Source organism: Podarcis tiliguerta (genome assembly GCF_965153285.1).
Source record: "Podarcis tiliguerta genome assembly, chromosome: 12".
In the NCBI taxonomy this organism is placed as follows: domain Eukaryota; kingdom Metazoa; phylum Chordata; class Lepidosauria; order Squamata; family Lacertidae; genus Podarcis; species Podarcis tiliguerta.
In genome coordinates this window covers 13,526,823-13,541,243 of record NC_139545.1, presented here as the reverse complement: position 1 = coordinate 13,541,243, position 14,421 = coordinate 13,526,823, and the positions used below count along the sequence as shown (strand labels likewise).

The following is a 14,421-nucleotide window of genomic DNA, read 5'->3' as shown; positions in this document are numbered from 1 at the left end:
TGTGATACTATGTATTTGGGAGTGTGTTTCATTGAACCTAGTTGGACTTACTTCTGAATAAACTTCACAGCTGTTTTACGACGCAATACATAGGCCCACTTACCTCTGGCAGAGACCAAAGCCTGGAGACCAGATTGAGATCTCTCGAATTGGTTACCAACACTGGGCTATCTACGTAGGCGATGGATATGTGGTCCACCTGACTTCTGCAGGTAAGAGCTTCTCATTATTTCCTAGAAAGGGTGATTTTATGAGAGGGAAGAGTAAGATAGAGAACATTGGCAGATTACCCCTGAAGAAACACAGCCCTGGGGGGGGGGGGGAGGTTCCCCACCACTGGCTAAGGGACTAATTGTTGCTGGAAGATCTATGTCCTGATACAGTGGTACCTCGGGTTACATATGCTTCAGTTTACAGACTCCGCTAACCCAGAAATTGTGCTTCAGGTTAAGAACTTTGCTTCAGGATGAGAACAGAAATCGTGCTCCGGCAGTGCGGCAGCAGCAGGAGGCCCCATTAGCTAAAGTGCTGCTTCAGGTTAAGAACAGTTTCAGGTTAAGAACAGACCTCCAGAACGAGGTACCACTGTACCTGCCATTCTTGTCAGCCTATTAGAGGACTGCTTTGTAGCCAAGATATTGCATTCTGGTTGGTTGTAAGTTGTTTTGTGTTGCTTTGGGCAAGATAAGAGTGACTAACAATTTTTAAAAAAATAATAGTATTTGTCAAAACAACAACTGATGTCTTCTTGAAGACAATGTTGTTGATGAAATGCAGGGAATCCAGGCCTAATGGTCACTGTTTCTGAGTTTCTTTTCTCTCTGTCTTGAGATGGGGGTATAGGAAATTCTCCCTCTATTCCCCTGTCTGCCAACACAAAAAAGGCAATGGTGAAGAAAGAACAACTTTCAAAAGTGGTGGGAAAAGACAACTGGAAGGTCAACAACGAGAAGGACAGAAAATATAAAGCCAGGCCTGTAAACGAAATAATTAGCATTGCAAACAATTGTGCTGGGATGGAGATAGACTACGACGTGCTCATGATGAACTGTGAACATTTTGCCGCCATACTACGATATGGCCAATTTGACAGTAGACAGGTATGTAGCATTCATGCACGTTTTCGTAATGGGAATCTGTGCTGTGATATTGAAATTTTTTCTAAACTCCTGATCCTGGAAAAATGAACTGAGATTAAGAAGCAAGTAATTTACTTTATTTTTATGTGGATTTAATTTCTAACCCCCATTTACAAAGATGGGTACCAGAACGGAACATTTACTTCAACGGAGTATGCAAACCAGAACAAATAAATAAATAAATAAAAGATATCATAATTTTAAAATATCTTGAGTTCATACATTCAAATTGTCTGAAGTGACAAATGAGAAGATTACAAACTCCCAACTCAGGTTTCCAAATTAATGACAGGCTTGTAGCCTGATGAAAAATGTTGGGTCTGTATTCCTTTAATATTTTTCAAACTATAACCACAGAACTCAGATTTTTTGCACCAAAGCATGTTCTGTTACATGGAGTTAATTTTTAAAGCATATTTTAAACCCAGAGTTAATTGTCTTGGAATCTGAGAGTTTCAATCTGGCTATTTTCTGTCTCCAAAAGAAACATTTAAAGCAATGTTTCATATCAACTCTGTTGTGAGAAATGAAGGACCATCGGTCGCTGTGAATAAAAATGCTTAAACCTCTTATTTTTTGCAGGTGGAAGTCGGTCTCTGGAGGACAGTCGCTGCTGCTATGCTCATGGGTGCAAGCTTGGTAACTGTGCTCATCGGTAAACGCCATTAGTCAGTGTTCAATATATGATGAGATGTGTGAACAATCTAAAAGACTGTTGGAGGACAATCCTAGGTTGGCTTCTAAGAAGATCCCATTATAAAAGAACAAGAGTTATTGAATAAAAATAAAATCATCAAATCAATCAAGATTTAGGTTTTCTCTCTTTATCCTTTGGTGTGAAGGATGGCTCTGTTTCAGTTTGTGCATTGTTTTGTATATGCAGATTAGTTAAGAATTTGAATGTGAATTGGATCAAATTTCTCCCTGCTGCCTCTAGATGTGGTAGAGGACACTGATCAACGTTGAGGTAAGGTTCAACTTACTTGAAGTCTGGTCAACTTCTGTATTTGGAATGGAGGATGCCGCCATCTTGTTTCAGGCCAGGCTTGACACGTACAAAGTTTCGCTGCAGGCCTTGGTTGTTAAAAATCAATACATGCCTTTATAAAAAATTCCACAACAGTGTAGCTTGTGAATTCATTGGTACAGTCATACTGAGTTGCAGATCTCCATTTTGAAGGGAGTTGACCTCTTCTTCTTCTTCTTCTTCTTCTTCTTCTTCTTCTTCTGTCAGTTCTTATGCTTCTAGTCACTTCAAACTGTGCAATATTAATATCATAGACAAACAACTCTGTGGTTCTCCAATTCTTCAGAGTGAACATAACCCAGAAGGCCGCCATATATTGTGTCAGACCATTGGTCCATTTCGCCTGAGGTAACCTGAGGAAGCCAAAACTACTCATCTCCTGACACATCATTGCATCAATGCGGCTTAATAAAGTGGGTGAGCGGTTTTTTAAAGCTCTCACACCTGGCATGGAGTCAAGTCCAGCCCTTCCATGAGACAAGGCAAAGCAATTTGCCTCAGGCGGCAGATCCAACCCCGCCCCACCCCCTGCTGCCAGTCTGGCCACAGCCACCTGTACCACCGCTGCTGTGGGTGCAGCCACGGGTGCAGGTAGCAGTGTGAGCACAATGGTAGTGGCAGGGAGGGGGCCCAGATCTGCAGGGGGGGCTGTGTTGGGGGAGCATTTTACACTGGGTTTAGGGTGGTGCAGGCAGTTCCCCCTCGCAAGGTGCCAAGCCAAGGAGGAACGAAAGAAGAAGAAGAAGAAGAAGAAGAAGAAGAAGAAGAAGAAGAAGAAGAAGAAGAAGATAATCAATAATCAGTGCTATTTTTCTAGAAAAAGAGGTGCCGGAACTCATCATGAACACCTCCCTTAGAAAGGCAATGGCGGCCACCTGAGAGGTGCTGGAACTGAGCTCCAGCTTTAAAAAAGCCCTAGTAGTAATGATAAAACCTATATTTATACAGGTAACTACTGAGAAGATCCATAAAAAGCAACTGTACCAAAATGAACTATTGTGAAAATAATAAATATTTAGTGGTGGTGGGCATCCAAATTTTCTCCTTGCTCAGGATGCCATATTGCCAAAATTCGCTCTTCAGGATACCCTTGCATGAAGTCTATTGGTATCCGGATCATTCATTTGAAGTGTTAGCACTTATTTATGACAGTGATAATTAATGGAGGAAAGCCAACATGGGTCCCCATGCAGACACTGACCATAGCTAGACCTGCTTAACTTCAGCAAGGTTGTGATTCAGACCCATCCCACCTCACCTGTGCTGGTGACATTTTACGATAAAAGATTGAAACGTTTCTCAAGGAATGTCCTGTTGAGAAAGCGGAGAATGTCATTGGCAGCATCAGAATTAGACCTGTTTTAAGAAGAGAGGTGCGGCATATTTCTCTTAATTTGTGGGCTCCGAAGCTGGCATATAGCCACAAAGTACTTCCAGCAGGTGGTGCTGTGGGTTAAACCACAGAGCCTAGAGCTTGCCGATCAGAAGGTTGACGGTTCGAATCCCCGCAACGGGGTGAGCTCCCATTGCTCGGTCCCTGCTCCTGCCAACCTAGCAGTTCGAAAGCACGTCAAAGTGTGAGTAGATAAATAGGTACCGCTCCGGCGGGAAGGTAAACGGCGTTTCCGTGTGCTGCTCTGGTTCGCCAGAAGCGGCTTAGTCATGCTGGCCACATGACCTGGAAGCTGTACGCCGGCTCCCTCAGCCAATAAAGCGAAATGAGCGCCGCAATCCCAGAGCCGGTCACGACTGGACCTAACGGTCAGAGGTCCCTTTACCTTTACCTTTACTTCCTTTTACAGCATCAGTAAAAGAAGGCATGCATGTTTGAAGAAACAGAAGCATGCTTTGGAAAAGAAGAGCTACTTATGGCATATAGTCCCCACGTTTTGCAACACCAATTACTATATGATTCTATCATTTGATAAATAATCTAAGATCTGGACAGAGGATCAAAGACGAATTTGCATTAGCACCGAAATCAGGATGGGTTCATTCCAATTGTGTAAGACACCAATTACAGAAAAAAATGTTGCCTTAATTATTAAGTATATCTTGCAGTGTATTTTTATTTTAAAACAGCAGCCACTACACATGGATGTTTTCATCTGTTCATTTGTGCACAGCCCCAGAGTCCTGCAGAGAAAGCAAAAATAAAATCCACATTTGGTCTCTGCAGATTTTATTTTCAGACATACATTAGATAAAGCTGACAGCTATGCAAAATCACACGTTAGTGGGCAGCTCCCCTTTGGCTACATGGCTACATCTCCATTCTGCGTTCCCGCGCACTGTTTTAATTAAGATTATTTATTTCTTTATTGTGATGATCATATTTTAATTGCTTCTAAAGCACTGGAGAGATGGAGGTGCAAGCACATTGTGAATAATTTATTACCATTTGGAAGTAGAATATATGGCATGATTTTGGAACGTGGGCAGTTTGTTACTGTGAAACATCCCTGGCCTTTGTCTTAGATTTCCATTGACAGATAAACAAAACATCTCATCCATGTCCCACTCAGTTCAAAGCAGCCTACAAAGAGCATATTTCCAATGAATTGTTTCCTATGTTTTTCAAGGACCCATTATCTACTATTCTGCATTGGCAACGGGGGTGAAGGCGTCTCCTCTGTTATTCTTATGTTAATTGACATTTCAGATGTTGAAACACTCCACTTAGGAAAACAAAAATGAAGCACTGAATTATTGCAGAAACTGAAACGAATTGAAAATACAACAATTTGATATGAGGCTACTCCTGTGTTTGATGGTTCAATTCTGCTCAGAGGTGACCAGGGTTTTGCTTATGAGAGTTAAAAAAATTTGAAATGGGCATTACCTGTGCTACGGGGTTTTGTTGCATGAGTCAAATGTAGGGATGTCAGAGAAATCTGACAAAAAAGAAAGCAGAAACTGCTGCAGCTCATGAGTTTGTTTGTGAACAGGAACAGAAAACAAGCGAGTATGATATGTATTCATTCACACTGCTGTTTTTAAGTCTGCAAGTGATACATAAATTATAGCGGCTGTGTTTTTTTAAACTTTGTTTTGATGTTACCTTTACATTGAATATAAAATCAATTACATAAATAGTAATGTAACTAATGTTAAATAGCATCCAGGAAGATGAATAACGTAGTATTTGGCAGAAACTGAACTGCAGCAGAATGGAAACAGCATTGATTGTGACAAATACCGTTTGAGCAAAAATGGCTGCCCTCCGTAGTCTTAAGCCGCACCTCTATATTCTGGTCTTTGACACCTGAGATATGCATTTTTAGGACCTACTCTGGTTCTAATTGAAATTTGCCTTACACTGTTTTTCATGTTGTGTTTTATGTTGCTGTTAACTTTGGACCTTCTGGTGATGAGCGGGTAATTAATTTAATAATAATTCATTATTATCATTGTCCAACATGTCCTTGCTGGAAGCTGCCATATTTTCCGAGCCAGACAGAATTTGTCATTTTTTTAAATGCTAAGAGAGAGACAAAAACCACAACTTACAGGTACTGTACCTGCTATGGAAGGGCTGTGTTTGCACAATATGTTAAGCTAACCTGGAACTGTGTGAACATGTGGGCTTCTACAGAGGAGTTCACATCTACTTTGTGCCTCCCTGGTCCTTTTCACTCCCCTGCCAAGCAATGTCCAGGTTTGTCATCCAAACCTCGGGCCATAGTCAAACTCTCTCTTCATTAACCGTGAGTTGCGGCCAAGGACAAAGCTTGGGTGCAGCTTTTGGTTAAAGGGGAGAGAGCTTAACCACAATCCTGAGTTCGGGTGACTCTTCGGGAGACTCTTGAGAGTCTCATGGACTGCAAGAAGATCAAACCTCTCCATTCTGAAGGAAATCAGCCCTGAGTGCTCACTGGAAGGACAGATCGTGAAGCTGAGGCTCCAATACTTTGGCCACCTCATGAGAAGAGAAGACTCCCTGGAAAAGACCCTGATGTTGGGAAAGATGGAGGGCACAAGGAGAAGGGGACGACAGAGGACGAGATGGTTGGACAGTGTTCTCGAAGCTACCAGCATGAGTTTGACCAAACTGTGGGAGCCAGTGGAAGACAGGAGTGCCTGGCGTGCTCTGGTCCATGGGGTAACGAAGAGTCGGACATGACTAAACAACGAGTTTGGGTGATATGCTAAGCCAAAGCTTGGCTTTGCTCATCACAGCATGAGAATGAGAAAGATCAGGAAGGAAAAAGGCACCTCCAAAACCCTTTTAGGGCATTACACTCCATTTTCCCTGTCTTCCACACAGGCAGGAGAATGTTTGCAGATGCAGACAATTCTATCTACAATTCATAGAATTGTAGAGTTGGAAAGGCCATCTAATCCAACCCCTATGCAGGAATCCCAGCATGTGGTCCCCCATCCAATTCAAAACCATACAGGACCCTGCTTAGCTTTGCAAATGTGCTAGCAGTTTTATTGCTGCACCACAATTGCAAACTCCAAGCAACTCACACCATCTGCCATGGGCAACTCCTGTACTCAGTTTAACATCGTTTTAGTCAATCTGTTAAAAAATCTGATAATTAATTAGTTTTTTTTAACATTGTTTAGCCCAGGAAGGGAAGGGGGACAGTTGCTAATGAGCTAAACAGAAAGAGGCAGTAGAAAAGACTAGAAGAAAAGCTGTACTTTCACCTAATAAATAAGAAACAACAGCACGGATGCACCCAAAGTTAATCACTTTGAAGTCTCATTGATTTCAAAGGAAGAGATTTAAGGACATAATCAACTCTTCTAGTGCAATCAGTGGGACTTCGACATGATTAACTTTGTGGCCAATTTCTTTTGTAGTGAACAGAGCTGTGCAAACAAATTGGGCCCATTTGGAGGTCTCTGGGCCTTGGTCAAACAGGTTCAAACAACCTTGGATCACTACAGGTTGGGTTGAGTGACTCAGAAACATGTGGGGCTGATAGGGCACCAGGCAGGAAAGAGACGTAGGTGTGAGTGAGAAGGATCAGGGACCCACCAGGGGGCTGCATCTTTGCAGGCAGCCCTGAATCGGGATATTTTTAACGTCTGATGCTTTTACAATTTTTTATATGCCGTAAGCTGCCCAGAGTGGCTGGGAAAACTCAGCCAGATGGGCAGGGTATAAATGTTGTTGTTGTTGTTACTAGAGAAGATAGGGGATGGAGTACAGTAGATGCCTTTCCCACAAAGCCTCTTCTCTTTCCTGCATCCTCAAGCAGCACCACAAAGATCAATTTCCCTTCAGGTCCACCCCATCTCAATCATATTTTTAAACCCTATTTTAACTGTTTGTTGAACAAACAGGTTTTAAAAATCCCTTTAAAACCCTTAACTCTGATAAATTACTACACACAAGGTTTGAAGCACAAAAACTCTTTTGTAACAGATTAAAAGGTAAAGGGACCCCTGACCGTTAGGTCCAGTCGTGGCTGACTCTGGGGTTGCGGCGCTCATCTCGCTTTATTGACCGAGGGAGCGGGCGTACAGCTTCCGGGTCATGTGGCCAGCATGACTAAGCCGCTTCTGGCGAACCAGAGCAGCGCACGGAAACACCGTTTACCTTCCCGCTGGAGCGGTACCTATTTATCTACTTGCACTTTGACGTGCTTTCGAACTGCTTAGGTTGGCAGGGACTGAGCAACGGGAGCTCACCCCGTCATGGGGATTCAAACTGCTGACCTTCTGATCAGCAAGTCCTAGGCTCTGTGGTTTAACTCACAGTGCCACCCACGTCCCTTCTTGTAACAGATTGGGTACATCTTTATTATGTACACGGCTAAAAATGAAAACAGGACTTCCCTCGCAGTATAAAACCTTTTGGTTAACATAAACTGTTTATCACCTTTTATACAAATGGGAAAAGTCTGGGGAAAGAACTTATTATCCTGCTGGGATGTGATTTTGCATGCATTGCCTAAACACCATATTTGAGGTTAGGGTGATATTAGTTTATTATCTGTATGATACTGTTCGACGTTGCAACAATTTAATAATAGAAGAAGAAGACCCTTAACCCCACCCCAAAAATTGCTTTGGAGAAAGATTCAGGGCAGGTGGACCTTAAGGTGGTCCTTAAGGGTGAATTTTCCCAATCCAGGGACCACAGAATGGGGCCATAGAGGGGATTAGAGGACAGGCCTGTGCACAGCTCTAGTTTTAAATGCATAGAGGGTTTCATGCCATAGCAAATATCCACTTAACCTTATAAAATAACCTAAAATGACCAGGGCCTTAGGAACTCTAGCTCACTCCTAGGCCAAGTCAAGCCCTAGGAACTGGTTTATTGAGAGGACTATGCCCAGAAAGACACTCTAAGAAGAAAAAGAAATAAATAAAAAGCTGTAAATAAATAAATTCATTTTTGCATGAGGGAGAAGCAGGAGGTGGATACATATATAGGAAATGCTGGTAACTTGTTTCCTGGAAGGCTATAGTTAAATTTGCATACATGAAGACAGATGAGTTGTTCCATTGTGTGCTCCTTGGCACTTTCCTTTCTTCTGGGTTTGCCTTTTCTGATCATATTACTCAGCCAGTTTCTGCTGCGGTTCAAAATAACAAAAAACATGTGCTCGAAGCTTTTCAATATGTTCTTTTATCTCTCTCTCTGTGCTCTAGAAATCTAAAACAACAGCCCAACCGTTGGAACGAGAAGAAAAAACAACCACTGGTTGAGCAATGTTACGAGTCTGAGGCGGGGTGGGGGAGACACCAGTTTCTAATGTTAGGCAAAACAGTGCGCGTCCGCCAGAGACCGAGTCTGAAGAGAGAGGGGAGTCCCTCAAACAAATTAAAAAGAAGAAAAAGGCCAGGAGGGAAATCTGAATTTTATGAGGTGGACATGTGTTGCAGAAACACTTGTCAGTTTCTAGAAAAAGGGGTGCTGGAACTTACAATGAATGACAATAGCGCCCCCCTGAGAGGTGCCAGAACTGAGTTCCAGCAGGTTCCGGCTGAAAAAAAGCCCTGCTTGTTGTGACGATTATGCTGTTTATGACATAATTTGGGAACACGTGTGCTGAATTTTATATAAATTTCAGCTTTTTTTGAAAGAAAACAAATTGCAACCATCTTTAAGAACAGGAAGGAAAATATGTCGGCAGTGTAATTTAAAAGGAAATATGACGAAACATTGAAGAGTCTGTATTTCAATGTATGAAGAAAGCAATTTTTTTTTTTAAAAAAAAGAACTTGTCTTTGCAGCAGTGTCCCGTTCACAACAGATTACCTCTGTTTCATGTCCATCTGAGGGAAAAATTTGGTCTTAATTTCTACCTGGCCTGGGAGGGCAGGGTGCTGACTACCTCCAGCTACAAAAGCTGAAGCTGCTGAGGAGATTCTTGGACTGGGGTGTTTGTGGGAAGGAGTTTGTTGGTGGGGTTGTTGCTGTTGTGTGTTTTCTTATCTTTATTTTAGATCTTGTGATTTATGTGGAAATTGTTTAGTTTAGTTGTGTGTTTTTAAAAATGTTTTACTTTTGTTTATAACTACTTTTGTTGTCGTCAGGGCTTTTTTTCAGCCGGAACTTACCAGAACTCAGTTCCGGCACCTCTCAGGTGGGCGCCATTGCCATCATAAGAGAACAAGGGATGCGATCATGGCTGAATTCTTTCACCTCTCTTTCTAGAAAAGTAGCACTGGCTGTAGTTATGTATTTGCTTCATGTTCTAAACTGCCTTGAGCATGGTTTGAACTGTAGAAAGGCAGCATATAAATACATTTATGTATGTATATATGTATGCAGGCCTGAGTCCCAACCAGAATTCTATTGCCAGTATAGCCAAGCAAGTTTCCTGGTAATGGCCTCCTAAGTATGGGCCATTAAGGTAACAAGGAAAATGGCTCTGTGCAAGAGAGCAAATGGTGGGGTACTCTTCCTCAACTGCCTGTTAGTTAGAAAGACAAAGGGCAGAGTTGAGGTATGTGAGCCAGAAGCTAGATGCAGATGATGTTGGGAATCTGAATCTATGTGCAGCTACTCACACAGAGTCAATTAGGGTTTGGCAGACAGCCACGGCAATGTGAAGGAGTAATCTGCCTGGTGATACAGAGGCATGGAGACAGCTCCATGATTGGTCAAGCTCTCTCACGGGAATAATGATTAATGACCTACTAACTGGAATGTGTTAGTGTATGAGGCTGAGTTCAGGAGTTGTGAGTCGTGTATGAGAGAGCAAGTTAAAGATCCGTGTTCTGTTCTGTTCCTGTAAATAGTCCACTGTATATAATAAACACCTAACTACAAGTTCCTGGTTCCTGCTTCGTCCATCCTGTCTGCAGCCAAGTTGCCAATTGCTTCTGTGGACTCTGCGTATACTCTGCTAGGTCTGGCTAAGGTCCTGCAACAAGGCAGAAAGTTGCGAAACACCAACAGGTTTTGCCAATAGGTGTGTGTGTGTGAGAGAGAGAGAGAGAATTGATTTCTGCTTGAATCCAAGGCTATTGCTATGGCAGAAACAACACCCTCTTGGGATGTTAATGCTGTGAGCCCTTCTATTGTAGGCTCAGGATGTATATATGTGTAAATAAACCATATATCCTAAAGACACCACAGTCTCTGCTGTCCCTTATGCCGAGGAAACTGAACCCCTGGAATCTCTCATGGCTCAGAGATTGGGGTGGTGTGGTGTGCAACAATACTAATAAAATCGATAAGTTAGCAGAGCTCAACCTCATAAAATCAAGGAACGGAAATGTTTCGCTGCTATTAAATTGTCCCTCACAGACCGTAATTGGCTGAAACATTACTAGCTTCTTTAATGCTTAGGAGGACAGGTTTATAAGGGCGGTAGAATCACAATCACCTCATCAATCAACCCGCAGAAATGTATCTGTGGCCTGTAAGAATAATAAAAAAGGACTGTTGCAAGATAATGGAAGCTTGGAAGTCTGTTTACCAGAGGCCAGAGAGGTGAAGAGAGCAACCAGGCAATACTGTCACAGGGCTATCTAACAGAATGTGAAAGATTTATAATCGACCCACTAGTAAGGATGGGGAAGAAATTTGGTGCATTTAGCAGTTAAAGGTGAATTTCCCTCCACTTTCTGAAACAATATGCAGACCAAAAAGCAACCAGCCTTTGATATCCACACTTCTCTGAATCGGGTTTTTTAATTTCCCCTCAAATTTCTGCAGGAATAGATACAGGCCAGGGCAGGTGGTACCCAGGACATCACAGGGAGTATTGTCACATATCAGTCCCCTGGGACAGATCAGGGGGTCTGTAGTGCAAATTCAGTAAATAATAATATTAATAATTTTATTATTATACCCCACCCATCTGGCTGGGTTGCCCCAGCCACTCTGGGTGGCTTCCAACACATATAAAAACATAATAAAATGTCCAACATTAAAAACTTCCCAATACAGGGCTGCTTTCTGATGCTTTCCTTCTATCCCTGGCTGTTGGTTATGCTTTTGTGCTACCTGTATTAGGGAGAGCAAATGGGGACACTAGTGCTTCATATGAGGTCTCATGACTGCTCTATCCTTCCTCGAAATGCTGTTTCTAATAAAGCCTCAAAGTTAATTTTCTCTTTTTGCAGCTGTACCACATTGGTAGGTCAGCGAACTGATGCACGTTACTCTGAGATCAAGCGCATTTCTTAAATCGCATTACCAAGTCTGCGTGGCCACTTACCACTTATTAATGTAAACCATGTAAACAGGATTGGCCACAGCAGTTTGCATGTCGCATTTCAGCACGAAAGAGTTGAAATGTTTCCATCTGGAAAAGCCAGCTGAAAAGCCATGTGTTCTATAGAAGGTGTTACCCTAGTCTTGGCAATAGGGACACCATTTTGAATGTTGTTTTGCTTCAAATTGATACCGGCGATACGAAATAATGCAAACTTATGTGAATGCCTCCATTTATTTCTATGTCGATTAGCCTTGTGATCTGCTGTCTGTTCAACAGTATGAGTGATCCATTTCTAACATTTCTGAGATCTGCCTGATGGAAAATAGCCTAAGGGAAGCCTTCTCCAATCAGGTGTGCTCTGGGTGATGTGGTGGGACTACAATTCCCATCACCCCTGGCCATTTGCCATGCTGGCTGGGGCTAATGGGGATTGTGGTCCAAAACATCTGGGGGGGCACAGGAATGGGAAAGGTTTCTGTATTATATCGGACTGCCAACACAGCACTGCATTCTGTCCCTATGGAAAAACAAACACACAGCTAGACACATTAGATATTCTAGATAACGCTCAGTTTTACTGAGAAGATTTCATCCAGGAGAATAGGAAGATACAGTAAATACTAGTCATTTATTATAGATGCTTATAGCTCATCATTTCAGAAAACCACACAAGTCAAGATTTTACATTACACTGCAATTTGTCTCATTGGATCATAAAGTATCTGACAACTCTCCGTTTGATCAATACATCATAACATACCCAATACTTTGGGTTGATCTGAGAAACTATGCAGCTGTTTCCTGCAAGACCCCATGGCTCCAACTCCAAATGCAGGAGTCCTAAATTCCTATCAAGCAGGTCACCAACCCTGTCAACCACAGGTTGCATTGACAGAAAGGTCATGTTAACCACAGGCCAGCTTCCTACCATAGTACAGCAAGCTGATAATAAAATCAGATCCACCCTGAACCGAGTTTAAGAACATCTTTCCCACATCCCCACCAAGGTCTCAAGGCACTGAACAACAACATAACTCGCAACATATGAACAACTTGCATATAACCGCAGACTTGCCATGGACAAATTCAATGATATTTGGAATCCATTCTTACAAATACTATACTGCAATATATTAAGATCTGGTGAAGTACAATAACAACTTTGTAAAGTACAGTGGAACCTCTACCTGCGACCGTAATCCATTCCGGAGGTCCGTCTGGAGGTCGAAGCGGGTCGCTGGGAGAGGCGCCGTTGTGCACAGGTGGCGATTGCCCGTTTCTGCACATGCGCGAACGGCGGTAAACCGATTGGTTACTTCCGGGTTTGCCATGGATGCTGGGCGAAATGGACGTGAGCAGAGGCAGACATAAGAAGAGGTTTGACTATTGTCAGGGAACTGCCATCGGAGCTGGAGGCGGAGAGAAGGCTCCAGAGGGATGCCGGAGAGGGTCCCAGTAGGGAGAGAGGCAGCCCATCCGCTGGGGAAGGAAATCAGCGTAACACCAGTGGAGAAGGGGGGCAGATGGGGGAATCGGAGAGGTGGCTCCAGGACTCCTCGCCGGAGACCAGCGGAGAGAGTATGGGTACTCCGCTGCCCACACCCTCTCTGCGCAGAAGACTTCCGCGCAGGGAGAGTAGGAGGAGACTGGGCGTCAAACAGCATTTATGCTGGAAGAGGTTCAAGAAACGCCCACTGACGGATTCTGCCAGCAACTGAGGCAGCCACGAAACTTGAGGCTGTCCAGACAGAAAGGGTTCAACCAGGTAACCCAGCCAGGAGTGGTGGCAACTTACGCACGAGCAACCCCTAGAACCATTACAACTATATACAGTTTTGGTTCCCCCCTCCCCTTTTACTTTCCCTTCTATACAGGTACTGTGCCTCTTTTCTTTTTCTCTCTTTAATGTACGTCTCACCATGTTTCGTGCACATATAATTATGTACTTTTAAACTTTCAATAAAGATCTCTATTTAAAAACAACAACAAAAAACCACATGCTTTTGGACTGAGCTTGCCGTTCCGGTTGCTTTCTGTGCCTTTCTGAGTTGCTGTCACTAACCCAGGAAATCAGAGCACCGCCTCTTATGAGGCATAGTTACGGCTATTTCTAGCAAGCCCCAGAAGGCTGCGGCTTGCAAATTCCCAAGGGGCCACATGCCTTGTATCTTGTTCTTAGAGAAGATACGTTTCTATTTTGGTGCAACACACTCCCCACACTTAATGAGAGCATGGTCCATCTGGAGGCAAGGCCTGTGAGAACGCAGGATTGAAAAGGGGGATACGGCGCTGCTAGGATATGGCGTGTGCTCTATAGAAAGAGGAGAGATATTTCATCCCTTAGGAACAAGGGGAATTAAGGGTCATCAGTATTAACTTACAGCCGGCATTCTATAGTAACACTAATAACAAGAAAAACAGAAACCTTGGACTCAAAAGGTCAGATCAAGGCCATTTGGATCATGGTGACTACATGACAGACGCCACATTAGGGGGAAAAACAAGGACAGCTCACAGTTACCAGCACAGCATTATGTGCAAAGGAAGTAAATCAAGGCTGACCTGGCACGCTGTGCGTGTCGGTACTAACACCACTGTAGCTGCTGATACAACACAGCAG

At 43.1% G+C, this 14,421-nt stretch overlaps 1 protein-coding gene across 1 annotated transcript; it reads left to right on the top strand.

Moving 5' to 3' along the window:
- Positions 1 to 64: 64 nt before the first annotated feature.
- LOC310661345 (phospholipase A and acyltransferase 2-like) lies at positions 65 to 1,808 on the top strand (the record flags this gene model as incomplete). Its single annotated transcript, XM_083407193.1, has 3 exons — positions 65 to 212; positions 832 to 1,100; positions 1,722 to 1,808. Coding segments are annotated over 3 exons (504 nt in total), but the record flags the coding sequence as incomplete, so codon positions are not given.
- Positions 1,809 to 14,421: the final 12,613 nt, after the last annotated feature.